The 27,512-nt window shown below is 40.9% G+C and overlaps 1 protein-coding gene and 1 long non-coding RNA gene across 3 annotated transcripts; one reads left to right on the top strand and one right to left on the bottom strand.

Annotated features, from left to right (window-relative positions):
• The first annotated feature begins 4,245 nt into the window (after window positions 1-4,245).
• On the top strand, window positions 4,246-19,746 carry LOC117831732 (sodium- and chloride-dependent GABA transporter 2-like). 2 transcript variants are annotated; one of them, XM_034710538.1, is made up of 13 exons: window positions 4,246-4,302; window positions 10,809-10,946; window positions 11,641-11,752; window positions 11,871-12,003; window positions 14,260-14,394; window positions 14,478-14,581; window positions 16,861-16,985; window positions 17,062-17,174; window positions 17,563-17,700; window positions 17,817-17,919; window positions 18,792-18,892; window positions 19,279-19,449; window positions 19,581-19,746. In XM_034710538.1, exons 1-13 carry the CDS (start codon window positions 4,272-4,274, stop codon window positions 19,698-19,700), a joined length of 1,524 nt encoding a protein of 507 aa, XP_034566429.1. In that variant the 5' UTR covers window positions 4,246-4,271; the 3' UTR covers window positions 19,701-19,746. The 2 variants fall into 2 exon arrangements, with proteins under 2 accessions (XP_034566429.1, XP_034566428.1); XM_034710537.1 differs by lacking the exon at window positions 4,246-4,302 and adding an exon at window positions 10,277-10,345.
• Window positions 17,022-19,552, bottom strand: LOC117831733. The gene is made up of 2 exons (XR_004635061.1): window positions 19,216-19,552; window positions 17,022-17,171 (listed from the first exon to the last, which is right to left on the bottom strand). It is a non-coding gene; the product is annotated as an uncharacterized LOC117831733 (long non-coding RNA).
• Window positions 19,747-27,512: the final 7,766 nt, after the last annotated feature.

Below are 27,512 nucleotides of genomic sequence, written 5' to 3'. Positions count from 1 at the left end.
TTTGGAGGAGCTCCGAGGGAGGATGGGAGTGGTTAGATGGAGTCATGAGGAAAAGCTACATTCAAATTCATGCTGGTTTTCCGAGACTACCAACCCTAGCTTTAACCATAGAAGAATTTGGCCTGGGCAAGAACTTTAGCTCGTGGGTAGAGATGCTCTATGCCTATCCAACCGCATCTATTCTTACCAACTCGGAAAGATCTTCTCCTTTTAACCTGTACCGTGGTGTCCGGCAGGACTGCCCTCTGAGCCCCCTGCTGTTTGCCGTAAGTATAGAACCCTTGGCTATCAGCATTAGAAATAACCTGAATACATTCCCTGTACATCTCGGGAAAATGGATCACCATATAGCTCTGCATGCTGACGACATAATTTTATTTCTTTTGCAGTCAGAAAAATCAGTTCCACCTTTATTGGACCTTATAAAAACATTTGGAAAACTATCAGGGTATACTATAAACTGGCAGAAAAGTTAATCTATGCCTCTTGGTGAAGATCTGAACCAAGAGTTTCTAAGAAATCTCCCATTCAAAGTTACAGATCGCATAAAATATTTAGGAACTATTATTCCCAAACAATCAGACCTGCTCTATAAGCTGAACCATGAGGCTATGATTCATGAACTTAAAGATGATATTGAATTTTGGCGGACCCTCCCCCTGGCATTGATCGGTCGTATTAACGCCATAAAAATGGTGACTTTACCTAGGTTCCTGTATTTATTTCAGAACATACCAATCTCTTTACCAAAAGCTGGGGGGCGCTGGTGGCCTAGCGGTCTAAGGGCCCCACATACAGAGGCTGCAGTCCTCATCGCAGGGGTCGCCGGTTCGATTCCTGGCTGGTTGACCATTTCCTGCATGTCTTCTCCCACTCTCTACTCCCCACATTTCCTGTCTCTCTTCAGCTGTCCTATGAAATAAAGGCAAAACGGCCGAAAAATATATCTTTACAAAAAAACAAAAAAAAAGGATATGGTATCAAATCAAGAAAATATGCGGCCTACCAAACACTTCCGTCTTCACCCCAGTTTGTCATAATCACGCATTTCCCCCTTCTCAATTGGATTCTGTTTTTGCAGCATGGAGAAAGAAAGGACTGATCACTATCAATGACCTTTACACCAATAAGGTATTCTCTTCATTTACTCAACTCCAAGCAAAATTTACATTACAATCATCACATTTCTTTAGGTATCTTCAAATCAGGAATTATATTAAAGGAAACATCCCCAATTTTGAAATTTTCACTTCTCCTGCTAGACTTCAGTCTCTATTAAAGGTGATGTAGCACCTGTAAAAAGATGTTTTTGTATATTAATTTTATATTAATATTCAGTAATATTTATGTACTGTAATGAAAATCAATGTTCTGTGTTTTAGGTTTAGTGACCAGTTAAGTTGCACTGCACTGTCCAGTAGGTGGCAGCAGATACCGTTTGATAACACAATAAGGGAAAACACAGAAGAAGTGCCAGGCTGTGGTCTGTGTGGTTGTTGAAGGGTGTGCTCGGTGTTGCCGCACTTGTTGTATTCTCTCTGCCGACCATGCTGTTGAAAAATAAATGAATCACTTCTACACCATAAACGTCGTGGTAGTCTGGATGGTGTAACAGTGACAATGGCAAAATGGACTTTTTAATGGTTCTCTACCTGAAATATGTGTCCCTGGCATGTCTACAAACCCCCCGAGAATGAAAAAAATCCATTCTGCCCCTGTTTTGATTTCTCCACCTTTCTGAAAATGTGTGTGAAACGAGCCATTTCAGACTTCCGTGTTTTTGTTACGTTACAACAATATCCGGTCTGTCACGGAGTCAGAGCTCGGAGCTTGTTCAGCCCATAGACTGTATAAAATAATACTGAATCCCCCCTCCGTATTTCATTACCTGCACAAATGTGTGGTAACAAGGAGGGAGGCATGCTAGTTGTAGGCTGTCTTAATAAACACAAAGGTCGGTTTTACTCCCCACGTCTGCAGATTTGAAGATCTAGTGGATGATTTTTATTTACCATGGATAAGTGCTAGCGCTAGTTAGCATAGCTACATAGCTACATGTCGTAGCTGTAGCTATGTACCAAGACACACTTCTACACACTGACAAATAAAACAACAAGAAACACAGAATCTGTGACCAATCCATCAGAAAAGGTCCCGCTGCCTTTCTGGCAGAGGTCGGTTTTACTCCCCACGTCTGCAGATTTGAAGATCTAGTGGATGATTTTTATTTGTCATGGATAAGTGCTAGCGCTAATTAACATAGCCACATAGCTACATGTTCATAGCTGTAGCTGTGTACCAAGACACACATCGACATACTGACAAATAAAACAACAAGAAACACTAAATCTGTGACCAATCCTTCAGAAAGGACCTGCTGCCTTTCTGGTAGAGGTCGGTTTTACTCCCCAGGCCTGCAGATTTGAAGATCTAGTGGATGATTTTTATTTATCATGGATAAGTGCTAGCGCTAGTTAGCATAGCCACATAGCTACATGTTCGTAGCTGTGTACCAAGACACACGTCGACATACTGATAAATAAAACAACAAGAAACACTAAATCTGTGACCAATCCTTCAGAAAGGTCCTGCTACAGGCGCCTCTCCGTCAGGATCAGATTCTGGATCAGATTCAGAGGGTTGAAGTAACGTGATCTCTGAGCAGCCGTGTATATTCAGCCAACATGTAAACATTAGATCAACGTGCTGGACAGCCGAGGCACATCCACTTCCTGAGGGGGCGTGGTCAGAGAGAAAACAGAGTGTTCTGTGGAGGACTGAAGAAGAGGGCTTTTCAGGCATGCCAAAATCTGATTTGAAAGTGTTTTTTTTGAGCATAAACTTTAAAGACATGTTTTGGGGACTTCTTAGACCAATAAATATTGATGAAAAAAGCGTGATATGTCACCTTTAACAAATGAGCCTGATTCCAGAAAACTGGTCTCTAAATTTGTAAGCGTCTTTCTGGATGAGTCTGCTCCATCTACGCAGCACCTGAAAGCTTCCTGGTAGAGTGAAATAGGAATAGAAATAACAGAGGATGTATGGGCTAAATCTCTCAAAAGTATTCACTCCTGCTCAATTAACTCTAGACATCAGCTAATTCAGTATAAAGTAATACATAGACTTCATTACTCACAAACAAAGCTACATTCATTTTATCCATCTTCATCACCTCTCTGCATTAAATGCAAACACGCTGATGGTACCTTGGCCCATATGTTTTGGTTCTGTGCGAAGCTCCAAAAGTTTTGGTCGGAAATTTTTCTTTGTTACTCGGAAGTTTATGGAGATAATCTTCCTCCAGACCCAGAAACAGCCATTCTCGACTGGTCGCAACAGCTGGAAGCTCTAAGCCGTTGGAAATCCTCCTCCATTCAATATGGAATGGTACTTGCAAAGAAAATGATTCTAAAAGTTTGGAACAAGGAGGGACCGCCCTACTTTGAGACCTGGCTTACAGAATTCTCCAGCACCTTATATATGGAGAGAATTAGATATGAGCTGATGGGCAAAACAACCAGGTTCAAACAGATATGGCAGCCCTTCCTTGATTACTGCACGGCTCTTAGAAGACCCACATGACACCTCAATGCCTTTGCCTTTTAATTACACATTATAATTGTAAAAAAGGTTTACCATAGCAATATGTAATTTAGAGTGCCACACAGATGATGATGAATGTGTTATTTGTTTTTGTTTGTTTGTTTGTCTGATTGTTTTTTTTTGTTTGTTTTTTTTTGTGTTGCTTGTTTCGTCTTTTTTTGTTTTTTGTTATGTTTTTGTTTTTGTTTGTATAATGGGATGGGGAAGGGGGGGTATGTTCTTCTTTGTTAACTTTCTGAATGTTCTATGTCCTCTGAAAAAACTATAAATAAAGTATTTTTTAAAAAAAAGATTCAACATATCCCCCCTTTCAGAAGTCTTGGTGTTCCTCCTTAGACTGGGAGGAGGCCTCATGGTAGACTAAGAACTCACAAGACAAAAAAAGGGGGTAAACGGATCTTTGGTACGATGTGTTAGTAGCAGACAGACAGATATGCATACTTATACACATACATTTCCTGACTAACTCTGAGCAGGTAACTAGGGGAAGCCCATGGCCCATTTAATCCCATCACTACTACACAATTGTCGTTTTTTTAATCATTATTGGAGTTTATTTAATCCTCAACCCAGGACAAAGCATCAGCTGTCTCTCTTGTGTTTCTTTGTTTTTCTCTGCAGGGGTCTTCCTGTTGCCCTACTGTATCTTTGCGGTGCTGTGCGGGATGCCACTCTTCCTGCTGGAGACTGTGATTGGTCAGTACACACAGGAGGGTGCTATTACCTGCTGGACCAAGCTCTGCCCATTGGCAAAGGGTAATCACACCATTTCTGGTTGAGTTATTGTAAACAAAGGGCCTTATCTACTAAGATCCCAAATAACGAGCGCTAATTTGCGTGTGCAAATAATAATTTTGCACGTGCTATTTCTGGGCGTGTTGCGGGTGATCTACTGAGACTGCGTGCGCAAATGATAACGAGTGCAAAAGTGGTGCGGACCGCCCTATTTTACGAGGGTTTTGCGTGTGCTATCGGCTGTCACCATGGAGAGTTTGAGAGAGCAGAGTGGCTTTAAGCGATAAATGAAGTTTGAAGCCATGGAGTTGGAGGTCTTTGTGGAGGAGGGAAATAAACACATCCATGAACTCCAGCAGAGACATCTCAGCGTTAGAAACGCGATTTGGAAGGCCATCTGTGAAAAGGTGAATGATGTGAGAAAAAAACAGAAGATCTGCTGATTAAATAAACGCATCTACTCTACTCCAAAATGCAATCAGTGTTTTGATGGAGTTTAGAGAGCGATTTGATGAGGCTTAGTCTGCCAGTCTTGCTCTAGAAAAGTTAGGCGTCACTTGGATGAAGACAGTCGCCTCACTGTCTCAGGGAGCAACTTTCGGGTGAACGTTTTTAATGCCTGATATCATCATCCAGCAACTGTCCCAAAGATTCACCAGCTTAAATGGAACTGTGAACATATTTGAGTCAATTCACCCCAACACACTGCTGCAAGCACGAGATGAGGAGTTACGCAGAGCTGCCTGGCGCAGCTCAGTGAGCAATCATTCTCCAAGTTAAAACTAACTAAAAAACCCTTGATGAGCACAATGGGACAGAATAGACTGAGTGGACATGTCATGTAATCTATTGAGAATGACAGATCAAAGAAAATGGACATATAGTGCATCGTGGAAAAGTCAGCGGAGCTTAAGGCTCGTCCAAACAGTGGTGAGTAGGCCTAGTTCATATTGTTTTTTGTTTGTATGTGAACATGTGTGACACTGTGCCAATTTGACTAAACTTTATAGCTGTTGATACAGTGACCTACTGTGCCCTCATTATATGAAAAAGTTAAAGTGGGTGTCAGAATGATGCGGTCGCTATCCGTGGTGCTGAACTGCTTTGAATTTGTGTTGTTTTATTATTATTATTATTATTATTATTATTATTATTATTATTATTATTATTATTATTATTTTGTTCTCTTGGTTTGATTGACTAAAACATGTAGTAATGCTTGTAAGCCCAGCTTTTGCGGGCATGTTGTAAAGCGATGTTATGATGAGCTTTACAGTGACCGCAGCCATGTGTGCGTAATGCTGTGCCTTTCAAACGTGCTAAATATAGACGCAAATACAGCGTGCGCTATCTGCTTCAGGTTTGATAGATCACATTGCGTGTGCTAATTGATTACATTTGCATCTCCTCCTTCCAGTATTTTGCGCGTTCTGATGATCTTCTGCATATTCATGAAGGCAAACACGCTAAATGGTTTGTGAGTGCTATTTTGCTCATTTGACAGACGCAATCCCATTTGCTCCCGGTTAGTACGTCAGCTTTGTGCACGCTCAAGTTTGCATGTGTTTTTATACACGCAAACCTATAGTAGATCGGGCCCAAAGACATTTCCAAAACTCTTTGAGACTATCAACTTCATATGCTGTTCTCCTGTATCTGTATGTGACTATGTAAGGCATTCAAACCAACAGTGAGGACTTTGTTTTTCATTAACAGATCAAAACATTCTCAAAAACATTGGTCTATCATCAAGAAAGCTTACAGCACCTCTTTGGGTTTTCTTTTTCTCTGTACTTGTATTCTAATAACAAGTACAAACAGGATAACAAACAGGTTTTTAATGTATTGTGCTCCAGGCTAGTAGCAACTGTTTAGGATGAGTGTTTTTCAAAATGCTGCTTTATGAGTTGACATCCTAAATCAATCACCACAACACATAAATGTCAAGATAATGTTACCATCCCATTTTGTAATTGGATCTATTTTATTGCCTTTTGGAAATCTTTTCATATTCTGGCTCCCCTACATGTTGAAACTAAGCGGCAACCTCCAGCCGTGAGCAATGAAGATACTGAGCCTGGCTCAAGAAGTATCAGAAACCACATAAACACCCATTCAAATAACACAATCTTTACAGCACACATAAACATGTTTACAGCCTGGTACAAAAAAAAACGGTTTTGATCTGAGTAGAGCGCTAATTTTGCTAACTGCACACACTTCATGGGGGCTGATTTTTTTCATAACTCAGTAGTTAAGAAGATATTGAGATTACAAGTTTTGCATAATTACAAGCACAGCTTACTTGACTGACAGGCGGACACCCTGCAGCTCTTAGCAAAGAGGCTAAAGGCCCACCTCAACTCCACGTCTTTGCGTCATACTAGATCGTCCAAATTAGGATGAGTCACCATTAGCAATATGGCAACTGCTTCAAAACTCAACTTTAGAAACAAATCGGTGACGTCACGGAGGCTACGTTCATTTGTCATGCAGTCTATGGTTGCACCCAGCCCCAAGCCCTTTGGTTCCTACATCACAAAAATATGTTTCTATTTTTCAATCCTCTATGATTTCCATTATCATTCCATAATCATTTATATCTAATATTTCTGAAAATTTGGGAGAATCTTTGTGGTGCACTATATGCCTTCATGGTATTTAAGGAGCATGAGACCCGATGCAACACTGGCTCACTGTTATGCTTTTGTTTTTTGACAGAGATTTAGCTCTTTTTGTGTAGAACAAATAGAATATATCTGACACCTAGCATACAGGCCACTGTAAATCATCCAAGAGCCGTTTATCACTGACCTTCAAATGTTTACCTTACTCCTCCCTTGATTACACTGTTCATCTATATGGGGATTTCCTATGTTTACTTTTTCACTTAATGAGGTCAACCCTGATATTTTGCATATGCACACAGAATTTTTTTTTTTTTTACATTTGCCTGACTAAAATCTCACCACAAACATAGTCTCGCATATGATCTTTGACAGAATTCACTGTGTTTCATGGTGTTGAAGGCATAACTGTTTTTTATATTTTTGTATTCATCTTTACCAGTGATATTCACATTGGGATATAGAATCTCATTTACAAAGAAGTCCTGATTAAAACAGCTGCGTAAAAAGTTTGACATGAAGGGACAAAAACTGGCTGTTGCAAATACACTGAAGTTAGAGAACTGATAAGAAGCACTGATCAGCAAAAAAACATGTGCATTAATATGTTTAAATAATCCTGAACCCTTTATTTGAGTCCATATAACCAAAATACTCAAGTTTTCACTGACACTGCTTGTTCCGAAATGAAAGCGCAAAAATTAACTGCACTCTGACCAAGATGGAAAGAGTCTGAGGAATAACATACAGTACATAATGTATCAATGTGGACATAATCCTCTCTAGACAACATTAATAGCAGCCTACAGTTTCTCAACTACACTTACTAAGGAACGTAAAGAAACTGAGCATAAAACTTTGTGCGCCCTGAAACAGAAATAACTATAGGTAAAATATGAATTAGTAGCCCCCCTGAGAAACCATTTAGTATGTTCATAAAAGTGGCAGATGTGGCAGGAGTGGTATAATTTAAATAAACGACAACGCCACCTAGGGGAATTTGGCCCCCAGGAAATTCTAACATAACAGGTAAGGTCACAGGTTCGAATATACCACGGGGCAAGAGACGGTTTTGAAGGAATTAAAGTAATTTTATTTAACAGAAGAAATAAACAAAATATGCAAATAACAACTTAAAGAACAGAAAGCTAAAATGTCTGCACTGAAATCAATTCATAAAACAAATGAGCAAGTAGACACAGGAAGGGGGGGTAGACAGGGCAGAGGCTTACCAATGCGGCAGGAACCAAAACAAAAGGGGAGGAGTCCATAAACTAACCACCATGACACTGGACACCAACAAATGGAAGATGTGAAGAAACCACCACCACCAGGAACTGGGCTGCCGCGAAAGCCCTCTGCACCTGTCGCACCCAAAGGGGAAAGTTAAAAACAGGCCATAAACTGCTCATTCAGTGCAGACATACATAAGAAAATAAATGATAAGGAAAACCAAAGAAACAAAATTTCAAGAAACACAAATAAAGAAATGAACCCAAAAGGAAATCATTTAAATGGAACAGATTCAACATAACTCACAGAAATGGATTATTAGGACTCTTTAACATCAGCAGTGGGTTATGTGTGGTCCTGTTCTTCAGGCACTGGGATTGGCCTGTGATTCAGCACACTGATAAGAACGTTTTGGCTCTGTGTTTGAGGTTGGGCACTTCTAAAGAAGTTAACTCAACCTATTAGTGATCCATGCCTGAAGAACAGGACCACACATACATAACCCACTGCCGATGTTAAAGAGTCCTAATAATCCATTACTGTGATTTATTTTGAATCTGTTCCATTTCAATGATTTCCTCTTATGTTAATTTCTTTATTTGTGTTTCTTGAAATTTGGTTTCTTGGGTTTTCCATATCATTTATTTTCATTAGTAATGCTTGTCTGCACTGAATGAGCAGTTTATGGCCTGTTTTTAACTTTCCCCTTTGAGTGCGACAGGTGCAGAGGGCTTTCGCGGCAGTACCAGTTCCTGGTGGTGGTGGTTTCTTCACAAGTTCCTTTTGTTGGTGTGTAGTGTCACGGTGGTTAGTTTATGGACTCCTCCCCTTTTGTTTTGGTCGCTGCCGCATCGGTAAGCCTCTGTCCTGTCTACCCCCCTTCCTGTGCCTACTTGCTCATTTGTTTTATGAATTGATTTCAGTGCAGACATTTTAGCTTGCTGTTCTTTAAGTTGTTATTTGCATATTTTGTTTATTTCTTCTGTTAAATAAAATTACTTTAATTCCTTCAAAACCACCTCTTGCCCCGTGGTATATTTGAACCTCTGACCTTACCTGTTATGTTAGAATTTCCTGGGGGCCAAATTCCCCTAGGTAGCGTTGCCGTTTATTATTATACCACTCCTGCTACATTCTGGCGTTGCTGGCAGGATACCACTGTTGAAGGGGCAGAGACGTGTTTTTTTTTCCCTTTAATTTTCTTACAATTTCTTTAACTTTTGATTTCCCTTGCTGAAGTGTTATTGGGTTGAATTTTTTTGTTTGGTAGGTATCCTCTTTCCGTGTGTTACATTGTGTGTATTTAGTGGTAGAGCCAAAACAGTAATGGTACTCTAGAGATTTGTAACTTTGTTTTGTGAGGCTTTGGTGCAGCGTTCCCTCTGTAGTCATGGAGGAGGAGGTGCAGCAGCTAAAGGAATTGTGTCGCAGCTTAAGGCAGACAACGAATGACTTCGCCAGGAGCCGGTTGCTTCCCGGGCAGACTCTGGTGGAGCTGCTTCTGCTTCCTCTGCTCCAGTCAGTCATGCCCCTTTTGCAAGTGTCCCCGCTGCTGTCACAGAGTGGCTGGTTGTTGTACCGAGAGACCGCAAGTGTGCCATTTTCAATGGCAGGACGGGTATAGGGATAGCTGAATGGATAGAGGAGTTGCAGGCATGTGTGCGGGCCCGCCCCCTCTCTGCTGCTGACCAAGCTCTTTTTCTGTTTGATCATCTAGAGGGAGAGGCGAAGGAGGAGATCAAGTTTCACTGTAGCATAGAACGAGGAGACCCAGCCCGGGTCTTTGCTATTTTGTATGAGTTATACGGCTGTACTTAGTCATATGTCACCTTACAGCAGGCTTTATTTTCTCGGCACCAACTCGAAGGAGACACTGCAGGATTTTTCCTTAGCCCTCATGTCCTTAATGGCACAGGTTAAGCAGTGTGCACCTGATGGGATTCCAAATGCAGGTGTTCTTCTTAGAGATCAATTTATTGAGCATGTTCTTGACAGTTCCCTCCATCGGAGGCTCAAGCAGATGGTTAGTCGACAGCCACCAGCTGTCTTAAGGTAGCATCCGCCACGACGGCTTAACATGCCAAACGATAGCCTCTGCCACGCCAGCAATTTCCATGCCACACCACGCTGCAGCCACCTGGCAGGTGAGTGGGACGGAATGAAAGAAAGAGTGACCTGGTCACGCACACCTGTCTATAATGGTGCGCTCGGCACCGCCCAGCAACCTTGAGTGACTTAAAGCTGCCACAGTGCCATGCAGTGGCAGGGAGGGAGAGCCAGACTAAAAAGCCAGACTGCAAGATATTAAGAATGTTATTGATTGGTTTGGTTGAGGCACTCGGCCCAAAGGCTGTAGTCCTCCACGCAGTGGTCACTGGTTCCACTCCAGGCCTCAACCATTTGCTGCATGTCTTACCCCACTCTCTGCTCCCAACATTTCCTCTCTTTTCAGCTGTCCAATCAATAAAGGCAATTAATAATCCTGTAATAGATTATCTATAAGCTTTTCCAAACTCTTGACTGAAACTGGGCTCAAAATTGTTTGGGTTAGATGGCTCAAAATATCAGAGCCTAAACAAAGGAATTTTGGATGTTTTCTCCTTTCAGGGACTGGCTATTCAATTATATTGATCCAGCTGTATTCCAGATTCTACATCATCATCCTGGCATGGGCCCTCCTTTACCTTATATACTGTTTCAGAGACCCTCTGCCCTGGGCAACCTGCGACAATCCTTGGAACACAGGTCGGTAAAAGATGAGGTTTGTCTAAAATGGCCTGTTCTGTTTATTTTCTGTGGTGTCAGATGATTAGCCGACCAAGTGCCTACTTTAATGACATGTTGGTGCATCTCAATTAATTCGAATTTTGTGAAAAAGTTTAATATGTTCCATCAATTATTCAAGCAAGTATTAGTATAGTTCTCTTGCTGCATGCAAATGGGCTATACAGGTGCGTGGCTACTAAAGTTCTATGTTAGCTAACCCCTAATAATCAGGTGGCCAAATCTAGCTCCTCTTGGCTATATCTTAGGTTAAGAGGTTGAGTTAGAATGGCTGTATGGCAGTCCGAGGAAGAACAGTCTTTTGTTCCCAAAGTCTGAAAAGTGATAAGATTTACAGCAGGAAGGCATCATTCAGCAAATAACTCTCAGGATGGTGAGCAAATAATGTTTGAGTTTTAGCTGGTTAGCCGACTTTCCAGGGAAGACCTAGTCCAACAGACAAGACTGCATCAATCTCATGTTGGAAGGAGAGGCATTCTCACAATCTAACAAAGGTCAAAAGTGGACAAGTACCACTACAATTCTTACTAAGTGCTGGCATCTCAATTATAACAGGCACCAAGCCCAAAATCCAGAGAATGCATGATTAACAAATGGCTAAAAAGGTATGAAGATTTACCCTCATCAATGTAATCAAGTACCTTCCTATCAACAGATCTTTGTGTGGATCTCACCTCTACAAACAACAGTGCAGCACACAGCAGAAAGCTGACAGGAAACTGGACATCTGGAAATGTCACTAAGTCTTCAGTGTCAGAGTTCTGGGAGTGAGTCAATGATAAATGAAATTATACTTAATCAATCACAGTGGATGGCAGCAATAGATAAAGTACAAAGTATTTCTTGTGTTAAAAGTACAATTATTTTTATGTGTAACCCATTAAGGAGAGGAGTGTTGTCCTTGTCTGGAGGAATAGATGAGGTTGCCACAGTACAGTGGGAGCTACTGCTGTGTCTCTTGGCCTGCTGGGTGGCCTGCTACTTCTGCATCTGGAAAGGGGTGCGCTCTACAGGAAAGGTCTGTGGACAAGGCTGTGGAGATGGAAGTGCCTGCACTAAATCTGCTCAGAAACAAAAGTTGAACCCCAAAAAGTTGTAAATAGAAACACATATGATTTGTTCTTTTTTTCTTTCTTTCTTTCATTCTCTTTCTTTCTTTTTGGTGATTATTAGAGGTGGGTAGAGTAATCCGAAACAGTACTCAAGTAAAAGTATCGTTACTTTACAATGATGTTACTCAAGTAGAAGTAAGAGTACTCAGAGATATAAGTACTTGAGTAAGAGTAAATAAGTACCTAAAAAAACTACTCAAGTAGTGAGTAACTTGTGAGTAGTATCCTATGTAAAATTGTATTGAATTGGAAGCGCTAATAACAATGTGAAGTGCACACTGCCATTAATAAAGTGACATAAATAGGAAAATTCCAGAATGAATGCTGTTAGGCATGGTTTACTTTCAAACATTAAAAAGAAGGAGGAGCTGCACTGTGCTCAAACTAATGTACTAGCTTTCATTTTTTAAAACAAGCTGAAACTTCAAACTGTGTCTGAGGTGTTATCAGAACGTGGGAGATTTAAAGATGGAGTACGACAGTGCTGTTGTTTGTGTCAGCAGCTAGGCTGCAATAAGTCCGTCCGATAATTCCACACCAAGCGGCAACCTCCGGTCTAAAAATTTGAGTCAATGCGGAAGTGCTAAAAGCTGCAGTTCATTGAGGATCCGCTTGAGGCTGGCTCGGGAAGTACCGGAAGTCACATACACATGAATGGGAAAAAGACGATCTTTACAGCAGAAATAAACATGTTTACAGCCTGGTACAAAAGACGAGTGTAGTCTGGATAGCTCATTTCTCGATGTGCTCTCACTGTGAGGGAGGTGAATTTTTTTCTAACGCAGCAATTTCGAAGATATTGAGATTACTAGTCTTCCAATGAGAGGCACAGCTGCCTGTGGGAACACTGCAGCTGTTGGCTAGGAGGCTCAAACTCTGCCTCTTTACATCACGCTGGCTCAACAGAAGCAATATGGCTCCCGCTGACGATTGGTCTCAAAACAGCTCTTCAAGAAACAGATGGGTGACGTCACAGATCCTACGTCCATATTTTATACAGTCTATGGTCAGAAAGCGCTGCGAGAGATTGGCTGAGTGTAAAAAGAATTTAAATGAAAAAAAAAAAAGGAATGGTAAAAGTAGTGACTGGACAGCCCAATGTAACAAAGTGAAAGTACATCTTTTTTAACACAAATGTACTTGAGTAGAAGTAAAAACTACTCTGCTAAACAAATACTCTCAAAAGTGCAATTTTTGGAAAAAACTACTCAAGTACATGTAACGGAGTAAATGCAACTCGTTACTTCCTACCTCTGGTGATTATTCATTTAAAGATACACTTAGAAATGTGTTTCTTATAACCAGCAAACTCATATGGAACCAGAATGCATTACAAGTGGCTTGGATAAAACGCCACAGTTCAGCCTTTTTTCATTAGTTTCCATGGAGGCCCACATGAGTGAATTTAGATTGGTTCATGAAGGTTCCTTCTTATCGCTATCATCACTCTCTCTCTCTCTCTCTCTCTCTCTCTCTCTCTCTCTCTCTCTCTCTCTCTCTCTCTCTCTCTCTCTCTCTCTCTCTCTTATTCCCCTCTATCACTCTTTCCTACCCCAACTCAGTCGAGGCAGATGGCTGTATACCATGAGTCTGGTTCTATTTGATCTATCTGCCTATTAAAAGGACGTTTTCCCTTGCTGCTTTAACTAGCTAAATACTGCGAGGTGCAATACTCATGGTGGATTAAGATGAGATAAGATCGAGTCCTGTCAGTAAGAGAGGACTGGATCGTATCCTGTCTTGATGTTGGGTCTTTGTTAATAATTTAACATAGAGTATGGTCTAGACCTGCTATGTTTTGTAAAAGCATCTTGAGATAACATGTATCAGTTACTAATCAATGTCTTTCAGGTTCCACTAGTGGGCCAAACAACAGCCAACTGAAAACCCAACTGAACTCAATTCAAACAAGTTGAAGCCAAGCCAGGGTTCAGTTTTGGATGCCCATAAAACTATTAATGTCTCTGCAATTCTGCTCCTTTATAATCCTACGAAGACCCTGCCCTGCTTAGCGTTATTGTGCTGTTATAATTATTATAAAAATATATAACTTCTGACCTGTTGGCCTCATTCATGACAATGGAGACTATGGAAGAGAGGTTTCTTACATGGGGTAACCAAGGTATATATAAGACAGAAGTGTTGTAATTCTTTCATTTCAGGTGGTGTATTTCACAGCTGTGTTTCCGTACATCATGCTGGCCATCCTGCTGGTTAGGGGATTGACACTACCAGGAGCCTGGCAGGGTGTGGTCTACTATCTGTATCCAGATCCCACTCGCCTGGCAGACCTTCAGGTGACACAACTTGGAAAAATCATGCATTACATAATAAAAGTCAGGACACAGAGATTTTATTACATTTCATGTTTGGTCATCAGGTTTGGATGGAAGCTGCTGCTCAGGTCCTCTTCTCCTACGGTGTTTCATCAGGAACCATAATCACACTTGGAAGCTACAACAAAGTTAAGAACAACTGCTACAAGTAGGCTATGCAAACAGTTAACACGTTCTTATTAATGGGCCACTCGCTCCTTATCTGGGGTTTAAATGTTTCACCAAATGTACTTTTGATATCCAGAATTTAGCTCCTTGTTTGAGTGTGAATTCAACCAAAGGTGTTATTACCACTGGAGATTTCTGGACATTGTATAGGTAGATTTTCCTGCTGATTTCGTTCCTAGTTTTCTCCTCTCACTGTGCATTGCATCTGAGTTGCCTTACATTTCAACTGAGTCTCATGAGGTGCATCTATCAGAATCAGAATCAGAAATACTTTATTTATCTCAGGGAGGGAAATTCAGTCATTACAGTTTCTCTATACACAATAAGTTTTACTAATACTACAATAAGCTATGTTGAAAATAATTACATGGTTGAAGTCCCCGGAGATCAGGAAGAGGTCACTCTGGTGGTCTGTCTGGAGTCTGGCTATGGCAGCATTGAGAACGTTGGACGCCATTTTTTAACCAGGCTGTAAACATGTTTATTAATGCTGCAAAGATCGTCTTTTTCCCATTCATGTCTATGTGGTTTCCGTTGTTTCTGCAGCCAGCCTCAAGCGGATTCTCGATGTGTTGCAGTTTAGAACACTTCCGCATGGGCCTCATCGTTTGAGACCGGAGGTTGCCGCTTCGTAAAAACAAAAAATACTGTGGTTGCAGGGCAACAGTAATGCAAGTAAAAGTTAAAGTTGGTGATTTCATCGTGATAAACAGTCCACAACTCTCACCAACAGAAGGCAAAAAGAGGTCACAACTTAAACAAACTGCCAAAGAAAATCCAGACAAGGAATGATAAAGAAAGAGAAGAAAAATCAGAAAGAAGAATGAAAGAACAGGAGCGACTGTAACAGGCTGCATGCACGGTTGGCGCATGCGCACAAAAGTGGTATTACAAGTATTTTTGCTGGCTGAACTCAGGCAACAGTTAACCCAAAACTGTATTTGTGTATCCAATGTTCGGTTGGTTCTACTTTTCATGTCATCCAAAGGGGGAATTGTCATGTTTTCTGAATGTACAGGGATTGGCTTATAGCACTGCTGTTCGTGAATGAGACTTGTTTTTTAGGGCCATACAAACCTTTTTGTGGAAGGGCCCATGACAGCAAATACATACATTGGGTCTCATTCATGAAACATGAGTAAATCTGTGTGTAGATTTGCACATTAAAGCTCACGCTACTAAAAACTCTATTCCGGATTCATGAACGGCGCAGGAAACTCAGATTTGAACGTAAACATGTGTGTAAGATCATGAATGCAAACCCATCGTAAATTGACAGCGCGCTGCCTGTGATCATTAATTAGCATAAATCCCTGCCCATGAATAGCAAATAACCACCATATAAGGACACAGACCTGTGCCTCTGGTCGGCCTGCCCTGCAATCAATGCGCAAGGAAAAAAGGATAGAGAGCGAAAAAAGCACTTCCCGCTTTACCTCGATTTGCTGTTGTGCACCATAGGGGAAGTGAATGTACTCCGGCGTTAATTCAATAATGACGGAAAGTACTGCCGGTAAAATGCATTGATGGCTGGGATATTCCAGATCTATCTGCCATCTCCCGCTGGAAGGTCCCTGTGGCTAAGAATCCCAGCACGGAGACCACCTGCAAATGTAAGGGTATGGCATGGCTACTTTTAGTTGGCCTCGTCAGATTAGGCTCCAGAATGTTGCATAAAAGCAACAGAATTGGTCTCGGTAGTCGGAAATGACTGATCAAACATTCATCACTCTCAGCCAACAAATCTGCTCTGTCCCTGAAATTCCTCTCTCTCCAGAAAGCACCTTGTGCCAAATCATGCAGAAGTGCAAGTTCTTGTTTTTAACAAGCAGTTCACCTTCTAAATAAACCTAATCTAGATCTCAAAGCTTTGATTATCAACTTATTGGTCGTAAAAATATGTTAAATATATTTTTTAAATATTTTGTCATGTTTAAATTACGTGTCTCAAAGGCATCTGCGTGTTGTGTACATAACAGAGAGCAGTACGTATTAAAATTGTAATTACGACAGTGAAAAGCAGTATTTATGTGTATTCCTACATTTACACAAGTGCTACACACAGTCGGGAGCAGGTGTAGATTTTGTGAGTAATTACTCACAGATCAGCGTTACTAAAAGATTGATGAATACGGAAATCCGCGGAAATTTCCACTGCACACGGTTTACACAAAGTCTTGCTGCTCACGTTTCATGAATGAGACCCACTGAGTTCTCACCTGCATGCTAAGCTTTCTGTGTGTTTGTGTGTGCAAACAGGGACAGTCTGTGGTTATGCCTGCTCAACAGCAGTACCAGCTTTGTTGCTGGCTTCGCAGTCTTCTCAGCTCTGGGCTACATGGCTCAGAAACAGGGAGTTCCAATCAACATGGTGGTTGAATCAGGTATGATAAAAAAGATAAATCAAGTTTAGCACCAAATAAGAGGACAGACAGAAAATATTTATTTGTGTCCCTTCAGGTCCTGGGTTGGCATTTATTGCTTATCCCCAGGCTGTTGCCATGATGCCCCTGCCTCAGCTGTGGGCAGCTTGCTTCTTCATTATGCTCATTCTGTTGGGACTGGACACACTGGTAAGGAGAAGAGAGCACACATTAAGTCGTGAAAATCTATTTGACCCATAGATGTATGGTGTTTGAGATGGAGACCTTAAACACCAAGACATTGTAAAGTTGCATGGAGATCTGTCATTGGCATGCTGTACTATGATTGGCTCACAGCTGTTCAACAGTGGTGTTTTTGGGGTGTGCATAATTATTAATCACCATATCCTCAGCTTTACATCAGCAAGCTCTTTGATCTATGCAATTACCCAACACAAACACATTTTATTTGTCAGTGTGCCCTTGCCCCAACTGAGGTTTTTGAACATATCATATATATAGTGACAATAAAGACCAAATCAAGTTCTTTACGCTGCATGTTTGATGTAACATTATTTTGTCTATTTGATTGTGTAAGTTTGCAGGTCTAGAAACAATAACTTCTTCAGTCATCGACTTGTTCCCGGGAGAGATGCGCAGACCCTGGTGCAGAGAAATCTTCCTTATATTTTTCTGCGCTGCCAGCTTTATTGTACATATCTCTCTCACCACTCAGGTACCACACAGGCTTGTGTATTCATACTTGAAAACATTAGCTCACAATAAACATATTCTCTCATTTGAGGAGTATTTGTGGTGACGTTACAAAAAGTCTTTGTTCTGTGTTTCCAGGGAGGAATATATGTGTTCCAACTGATTGACTACTATGGAGCTAATGGAGCATGTATATTATTTGTGTCATTTGTCCAGTGTGTGGCTGTTGGCTGGGCCTTTGGTAAGTAGTAAACAAAAAACAAATGATCTAAATCACTAGAAGTGATAGTTCTTCCTAGATACATTAGAGATGGAGTGCTTGGATCAGAATTTTAAACCATCACCCAATAATTAATTTCAATTTGATGATTCTATGTTTAACAATTTACTGGTGCCAATGGGTAAAAAGAAAAGAAAAAAAATGTGCTCTTCAAGTAAGAAGATCAGAAGGGCAGATGTGTTGACTTCCTGGAGTTTCTCAAGGAAACATACTAATCAGTATGAATGTTGATTATGTTTTGCATGGGAGCTAGACTATGCCACTTCTTTGGCACTCAGTGCAGCAGAGGTGGCAAGACCCCTCTCAGACCATTACATCCATGCAGTTTTTGAAACAGACATGTTAGCACACAATAATAAAAACACACAATATAAGAACATCAAAAGTGCACTCATTTTCCTTCTTTATTTGAAGCGTATCTAGACTCTGTCAAGGAGCATCATTCAGCTCAACTCAAACTAATGTTTGCTCTACAGTTTCAAACATGACATCATGATACTTGACAAACCTGCTGGGTCAGTATAACAAATACTGTTTCATTACAAGGACGGTTTTTAGTGCTAAAAAAGTTAGAGGCCTCTGTTGCTTAACATCCAACAATGTTGAGCAACAGAGGTTGCTTAACTTCATTAGTTAATGAGAACCACAGAGTAAAAAGCAAGGCACCAGCAAGTATTTTAGGACAACATTTGCTGCAGTGTTAGTGAGTGGAAGGAAATCTTAGGCTTATGTAGTTGCATTATTGTCGCCATTTAAACCTCTGCTAAAGAAAATAGGCTGGATGATTTAATGAATGAGATACACATTGACTGAGGCAATCTGTCATTATGCAGGGGCTGAACAGATGTGTGATGCAGTTAAAGAAATGACAGGGGAGAGACCATCCATTCTTTTCAAACTATGTTGGCGTTACTTCACCCCTTTAATCTGCATGGTGAGTCATCAGTTATAACAGCTGCAGGAGTGTGACATTATGACATTAAGTAATGACTTCATTGGAGAAGATAGGAGTTATTCCAATTGCAATGACAGGATAAAATTATCTTCCACTTAGCTGTATTTGTTAAATGTCTTTTTATGTAATAGCTGTCAGTGCATTTTATCAATGACATTACATTACATTCAATGAGCTCATGCTAACATCAGAGCAGCTGTCAATAATTGCATGTACAACTCAAAAATTGCAGATATCTTTATGCAAAAATGCCTCATGTTGTTACTGTCTCCACATTTGCTTACCTAGAAAATCACTCTCACCTTGGCCGTAGATAACCACTAGCAAAGTCAGCTATTAATTAATTCCTCTTCCTTTTCTTCAAGGTTTGCTTCATCTGCTCCTTCCTGGAATATCAGCCTCTAACATCCAGTGAGGGCCATGAGTACCCAGGCTGGGCCTACGCTATAGGCTGGGCCATGGCCCTCTCCTCTGTGATTGCAATACCTATCTGGGCTGTCGGCAAGATCTGCCTCACTGATGGAACACTCAGACAGGTAACAGTAAAACCACATCCTGCTTGGACGTATAAGGCTCTACATTTTAAATACCCTTCATCACACATTATAGATTCAATTCATTTAATTATCAGTCTGTGTTTTCAACCTGTCTCTTCTGTCCCCAACAGCGTCTGGTGGTACTGTGGTATCCTGTAAGAGATCCTGAGGGTTCCAAGACAAACAAAGATTATCTACTGAACAAAACAGAATTAAAGACTATGTCAGCTCCTTTCCCGAACAAGTTATAAGTACTTCTGGAAACATCATAAATAAAGGACCAAATTCTTCCATTGAGTTACCCTGTAGAGTTATTTCTCATGTTTACATTCGGTGTTTCCATCCTTTCCATGCCTTTCATTTTCTCATTGTTAGCTCATTATTGCTACCTCTGGTTAATCAGTGGAATAAAGTGAAACTATATCACCAGTACTGTGATTTACGTCAGGGGTTCTCAAACTTTGTGGGGCCAGGGGCCCCTAACAGGTGAGAATATTTTCGAATAGATTAAGCAGATGCGTACCACCATTTGCACTCATAGATACCCTTGGAACGATTTGTATTGTAACACTTATCTAAATACTTCAGACCTGTTCCATAGTGATAACAGAAAACACTTCAATTTTAATCAAGTAAATGCCACTTGTATACTTTAAAACAGAGGGTCATTTTATTCCTTGTGGACTCAACATTACAGCTTATACTTTTTCATTGTTTTTGAAGTGGGGTTGTATGAATTTTTTGTGACTAATTATACTAGTCACACTAGTTTGTGATCTGCTGGTTTATCTTGATTCCCAAAGGTCTGAGGGACTGTTGTTAAGTTTTGCTTATGACAGTAAGAGGTTTTCTCGGTTCATTGGGTCTCATTCATGAAACATGAGTAAATCTGTGTAGATTTGCACATAAAAGCTCAAGCTACTAAAACTCTACTCCACTCCGGATTCATGAACGGCGCTGGAAACTCAGATTTGAACGTAAACACGTGTGCAGATCATGAATGCCAATTCATCGTAAAATGACAGCGCGCTCCCGGTGATCATCAATTAGCATAAATCCCCGGCCATGAATAGCAAATAACCACCATACAAGGACACAGACCTGTGCATCTGGTCGTCCTGCCCTGCAATCATGGCACAAGGAAAGAAGGATAGAGAGCAAAAAAAGAACTTCTCCGAGGCGGAGATTGAAATTATTTTGGGCGAAGTGGAATGTAGGAAGCACATTTTATTTTCTATGGATATAAAATGGTAAGTCTGTACATATAAAACACATGCATTTGTATAGAAGACTACATTCTTACCGACATGCCAGCCGGCTCTCACAGCTCCATTCTCCAAACAGGTGCCACGCAGTATGAAGCTGTCATGCGTCCCACCGGGCCACAACGTTGAGCAACACACAATTTGCATCACATATCAGCTGCACATTCACGGAATGAACGTTTTTCGGGTTTATGTATGCAAATGCATCATCATATGGAGCCTTGATGCGTATGTGTGTGACACACAAATTCGTGCTGCTCACGTTTCATGAATGAGTCCCAGTGTGTGTAAACTGTGTGCATTAGCTCACAGTGTACACACTTGCACCACCAGGTAACGTGTGAATCTCTGCTCTCCAGTTCAGCACTGAAGTTTCTCCTCTTTTTTCTCCAGTGCATTGAATCACCTTTTCCTCTGTAAACTCTGGCTCATAAAGTTGTCCATGTGTGTCCGCAGTAAACGACATTACATTGGCGTGGTAAGAATCACTCATTATTAAGTTTAGTTGTATTTTGTGACTTTGAAGAGGAGTATGTCTGTGTTGCGTCCGCAAATAATGCAATAAACAAACAGGCTTTTTGGTGTCAAAGTGAAGTGCTGAATAAAATCACAAGTGGATGTAGTACATGTAAACCGAGATGAGTGCTCGGGTCGGAATCTTTCAAAATTAGCTAAATTACCTGGTAGGACTGACCTGGTCTGCAGAAACTGTAGCCTAGCTTGCGCTCTGTTTCTCCCTGCAGTTTCTCACTACAGGGCCGGCATCGGTTGTGGCTACAATTACTGGTGACATAAAACTCATACAACCGCACTTCAAACTATGAATTGGCCCAAAGTTAACTAGGTTGGGAGTAATGGGCACAATGTGCTTGTTTCATTGGTGCAAATGGTCCTCATCTGTATGTATGCTGTTTTTAATGACACAGCACAATTTTATAATTTATGAGAAATTTATTATAATTATTTCACGGACCCCCACGCTATGGTTCGTGGACCCCCAGGGGTCTGATGACCCCACTTTGAGAGCCACTGATTTACATAACCCATGTATCTGTAGATGGCGTGCAGTGCAACTAAAAATAAGAAAAGGGTAGCTGGGATATGCCTTAGGCTGAAAGATGCACTCAAAACCTCTAGATGAAGCGTATATGTTTCTATAAACTTTGTCAAAAACTATAACAAAGCAACTGTTCAACATTTATTATTATAGATATGAGCTCTTGATTTTTTTTATTTACTTGGAATTCAAATTTGTAAAATACTTTTGTGAACTTGTTATGCATCTTTATGTATTATGTTATTAAGGTGCCATATGTGGCACAATATAAGGTGTTTATATGTGATGTAACATGTATTTGGTGTTACTGTTTTGGGGCGATAGATGTGTTATTTGCAGATTTTTTCAAATCCTTTGAAAGATAACTGTTTTATTTTTTCCACAGTAAGCGTCCTGTTGGTTTTATTATTTTTCGTCATAAAAAACAAGTTGTGAAAGATCATCTGGGGGAGCAGCTGAAAAGCCGCACAGGAAGTGTAAGCCACGACATACTTTCCCCCCACACGTTGCTCATCACGCATATCTGTCACGCATATCTGTCACGCATACCTGTGCCTTATAGGACAATTTGGCGAGCAAGTCATACTGGTTTGTCTTGACAACATCTGTCAGGTGGGGATGTTCTCTAAACATATACAGGTGTATCTTAATATATTAGATTATCCTGAAAATGCCCAATTTTAAAAGTATTAGAGTAAAATAATAATTTTCTATTTTAATTTGGTTAATTATGGCCTACAGCTATCGTGTCCACAGTCATGGGGCAGACTGCTGATTGGACAGTCTATAAGAAGATCATAGACACCCTCCACAGGACAAGGATAAGACAAGATGGTAATGCTGAAAATGCTTGCCAATTGCAGAATGCTGTATCAAAGTACACTGCTCAAAAAAATAAAGGGATTATTTAAAGATTACAATGTAACTCTAAATCACACTTCTGTAATATCAACCTGTCCAGTTAGGAAGCAACACTGATTGTGAATCAACTTCACCTGCTGTTGTGCAAATGGAACAGACAACAGGTGGGAATGAGAGGCAATTAGCAAGACAACCCCTTTAAAGGAATGGTTCTGCATGTGGAGGCCACAGACCATTTTCCTGTTCTCATGCTTTCTGCCTGATTTTTGGTCACTTTTGCATTTTACCAGTGCCCTCACCACTAGAGGTAGCATGCGGCGGTGTCTGCAACCCACAGAAGTTGCTCAGGTAGTGCCGCTCATCCAGGGTGGCACATCAATGCACGCTGTGGCAAGAAGGTTTGCTGAGTCTCCCAGCACAGTGTCAAGAGCATGGAGGAAATACCAGGAGACAGGCCAGTACACCAGGAGACATGGAGGGGGCCGTAGGAGGACAACAACCTAGCAGCAGGACCGATATCTGCTTGATTGTGCTAGGAGGAACTGGAGGAGCACTGCCAGAGCCCTACAAAATGACCTCCAGCAGGCCACTAATGTTTCTGCTCAAACTGTGAGAAACAGACTCCATGAGGGCGTTATGAGGGCCCGACATCCACAAGTGGGGCCTGTACTCACCGCCCAACATCATGCATGCCGATTGGCATTTGCCAGAGAACACCAGGATTGGCAGATTTGACATTGGCGCCCTGTACTCTTCACGGATGATAGCAGGTTCACACTGAGCACATGTGACAGACGTGACAGAGTCTGGAGACGCCATGGAGAATGTTCTACTGCCCGCAACATCCTCCAGCATGACCGGTTTGGTGGTGGGTCAGTGATGGTTTGGGGAGGCATATCCTTGGATGGCCGCACAGACCTCCATGTGCTAGCCAGAGGTACCCTGACTGCCATTAGGTGCCGGAATGAAATCTCAGACCCATTGTAAAACCATATGCTGGTGCAGTGGGTCCTGGGTTCCTTCTGATGCATGACAATGCCCGACCTCATGTGGCTGGAGTGTGTCAGCAGTTCCTGCATGATGAAGGCATTGATGTTATGGACTGGCCTGCTCGTTCCCCAGACCTGAATCCAATAGAGCACCTCTGGGACATCATCTCGTTCCATCCACCGACGCCACGTCGCACCACAGACTGTCCAGGAGTTGATTGATGCCCTGATCCAGGTCTGGGAGGAGATGCCTCAGGAGAACATCCGTCGTCTCATCAGGATCATGCCCAGACATTGTAGGGAGTGTATACAGGCACGTGGAGGCCACACACACTACTGAGCCTCATTTTGAATTGTCTTGAGGAATTTCCACAGAAGTTGGATCAGCCTGTGATCTGATTTTCCACTTTTTGAGTATGATTCTGAATCCAGTCCTCCATGGGTTAAAGATTTTGATTTCCATTGATCATTTTTATGTTATTTGGTTCTCAACACATTCCACTTTGTAATGAATAAAGATTTTCAACTGGAATATTTCATTAATTGTGATCTAGGATGGGTTGTATAAGTGTTCCCTTTATTTTTTTGAGCAGTGTATATTTAGGGAAAGCTGAGTGGAAGTAAAAAGTGTGGTAGGTGTGAGTGCACAATCTACAGGGATGACCACATCCTTATGGGGCGTTCACACCAAACGCGAATAAAATCATTTTCCCAAATTAATTACATGTAAAGTCAATGTATAGAAGCGAGTAGAGGCGAGTAGTGGTCTGGCGGCGCAAATTGGGCAAAGCGAATGGCGCGATTGTCTTTCGCACAAATGATTCGTGAGAGTTGAAATATCTGAACTCTAGCGAATCCATTGCATCAGACCAGCCAATAAGCATACAGATCACCCCATGTCCACTGGTATAGACCAGCAGAGATTCACTCATATGGAATATATCGGACACTTTGATTCTATCTCTGTGCACAGAATCTGTGACCAATCCTTCAGAAAGGTCCTGCTGCCTTTCTGGCAAAGGTCGGTTTTACTCCCCACGTCTGCAGATTTGAAGATCTAGAGGATGATTTTTATTTATCATGGATAAGTGCTAGTGCTAGTTAGCATAGCCACATAGCTACATGCTCGTAGCTGTGTACCAAGACACACGTCGACATACTGACAAATAAAACAACAAGAAACACTATATCTGTGACCAATGGTTCAGAAAGGTCCTGCTGCAGGCGCCTCTCCGTCAGGATCAGATTCTGGATCAGATTTAGAGGGTTGAAGTAACGCGATCTGTGAGCAGCCGTGTATATTCAGCCAACATGTAAACATTAGATCAATGTGCTGGAGAGCCGAGTCCACATCCACTTCCTGAGGGGGCGTGGTCAGAGAGAAAACCGACCGTTCTGAGGAGGGCTGAAGAAGAGGGCATTTCAGGAATGCCAAAATCTGATTTCAAAGTGTTTTTTTGAGCATAAACTTTAAAGACATGTTTTGGGGACCTCTTAGAACAATATATATTGATGAAAAAAGCGTGATATGTCACCTTTAATAACATACATTTGCCTTTTTATTTGCATTTCTATAACATATATCAAATTGTGACTTCGTAAGTGCAGTTTAACATTATATTTTCATAATGGCTTTCCGTCACTAAAACAAGCAAATTAAATAAAAAATATAAACACTGCTTCATTGAGGGTCTTCTCAACAAGCTACTGTAGCTGTATAAAACTGAATAATAGACTTCAGTACATAAGTAAACATACATAAAGTAAAAAAAAAAATCAAATTAACTAAAGGGAAACAAAGCCTTTGTGTAATTAGCGCCATGTCTAAACCGATTTTCTCAGTTTTTACATCAGTTAGGTGGCTTTGCCAGTGTGGCATAGGCCAAATGATATGACTTGAAACACTGGATACAGTTAATCCGAAATTCACCTGCCAGATTACTAACTCGCACCGGCCGTCAGTCCCATATCACCCCTGTTTTTTCATCACTCCACTGGCTTCCTGTTAAATTCAGAATCCATTTCAAGATCCTTCTTACCACATACAAAGCTCTGCATGGTCTCGCCCCCAGTTACATCTCCAAACTCCTCATCCCTTATTCCACCCCTCGTCCACTCATGTCAGCTAACCTCAGCCTTCTATCCATCCCCCGCTGTAACTTTAAAACAAGAGGTGACCGTGCTTTTTCCATATGTAGCCGGTCTGTCCATACACTTTCCACAGCTGCCAATAGTAGTACTCTGCGTTGTGTTGCTTTGAGGAATGAGGAGGCAGGACTGAAGTATCCATGTTCACAAGAGACATTTATTCTGTACAAAACACAACCTGTTTAGTACAGCAACTCGTTGGGCTGCATACTCCATGAGAAACCACACACATGCTCCACTAAACTAGCTTAAGATCGGAAAATTTGCATATCAACTTCGATGCTATACTTAGCTTAGAAACTCTTCAAAATATCTTGTACAACTTACATTACATGTAAAAAAAAATGTCTGTGAGCATAACAATATACAATTTGACCAACTTTGTAACACTTTAACACATGTTTTATCACTGAATGAACTCTAACATAAACAGACACTTACCTCTCCTCAGTAGGGATTTTAACGTCTGAGAAAAGTAGCGTGAGAGAACAGGAAGCGACTTCATCACAGGAAGCCCCCAAAAATAAAACAGATTTCAAAATAAAATAAAAATACCCATAAAATAAATACTGAAACATGAAAAATATATATCAAAGTGTATACTGAAACTGAGGATGGACTTTTGATGAATTATAAACCTATTACTTCCACACATCAGTTACATTCACCCCTTCTAAGTTCACCAAAATCCAGACCATACATGTGAATATTCCAGAAAATCACTCTGGACAACCAACACATACTATGAAAACCTGGCAGAGGCATAAAAAAAAGCTCTAAGCTCCACCTCCTATGAGAAACCTACAGAAAAAATAATTTAAAAAGCTAAATTAATTGAGTAGGTTATTACCATTTTTGATGACTCATCAAATTTCTCATGAAATTTTAAGGCTAAAAGCCTGATGTGATAAATGTCACAGCGATTTTTCCCCAACTTGTTTGATATTAATTTGTTGAAGAAATATGATCAGAACTGATTAACTATAATCCAGGACTTACTATTAAAGCATTACAATAGTTAAATGGCTTTAAACTTACCTATAGTATCAAAAAACAAGCCTTTCCTTCATTTTTGTTTACAAGTCACACCACCATTTTTGGGGAGTCACATCCTGTCCCAGTCACATGGCTGTTACATGACAACCCGACAGGATATTTAGTACATGTCACTTAGGGACTTAATGAGTTAAGGTGAAGCATAAAGTTGTATGAGGAAGATTTCAGGGTATTTAAAGTGTATGTTACACCCATGTCACCGTGGGTCCTTAAGGGTTAAGATGGATTAGGGTTTATTTTAAGATGAGCCAGCTTACATCAAGAAACAGCGTAATCATAGTTTGCTAATAGTGAGTCTTTTTTTTTTTTTTTAACTTAAATTGGTGTTGTCTTTCTTGTCCCCAGGCCTTGATTTGCTCAAATTAAATGTACAAAAGAAATAAAGGAGATTTTCTTTTCTTTTATTCAGTATATTTCACTTATTACTGTGATGTAGGAAGTTTGTTTTCAAGTAGTTTGAGCTAAAAATCAGCATATTCTAATTATTTCCACCCTTTTTATGGGCAGGTGCGGCCCCTGTCCCCCAGGGCTGTTCCAGGGATGTGCCTTTCATTGGTGTGGACATCACAGGCATTCTTCACATTTGTAAGTTTACTATACTGTATACTGTTGTTATGTATTCTTGCTGACATCCACCTGGATGGTCATAAAGGCTACTACTTTTACAGAGTGACTGTAATGAATGCA

Source organism: Notolabrus celidotus, chromosome 20 (genome assembly GCF_009762535.1).
Source record: "Notolabrus celidotus isolate fNotCel1 chromosome 20, fNotCel1.pri, whole genome shotgun sequence".
Taxonomy (NCBI): Eukaryota; Metazoa; Chordata; class Actinopteri; order Labriformes; family Labridae; genus Notolabrus; species Notolabrus celidotus.
Note: the sequence above shows the minus strand (reverse complement) of the source record. Positions and strands in the feature narration are given on the sequence as shown.

Excerpts from the sequence above, each read along its gene's own strand:
- LOC117831732 (XM_034710537.1), top strand. The coding sequence starts at position 10,279 with ATGCCAAACGATAGCCTCTGCCACGCCAGCAATTTCCATGCCACACCA. Across the intron at positions 10,947-11,640 it reads CGACAATCCTTGGAACACAG|ATCTTTGTGTGGATCTCACC; the intron begins GTCGGTAAAAGA and ends TCCTATCAACAG. Across the intron at positions 17,175-17,562 it reads TGTTGGGACTGGACACACTG|TTTGCAGGTCTAGAAACAAT; the intron begins GTAAGGAGAAGA and ends TGATTGTGTAAG.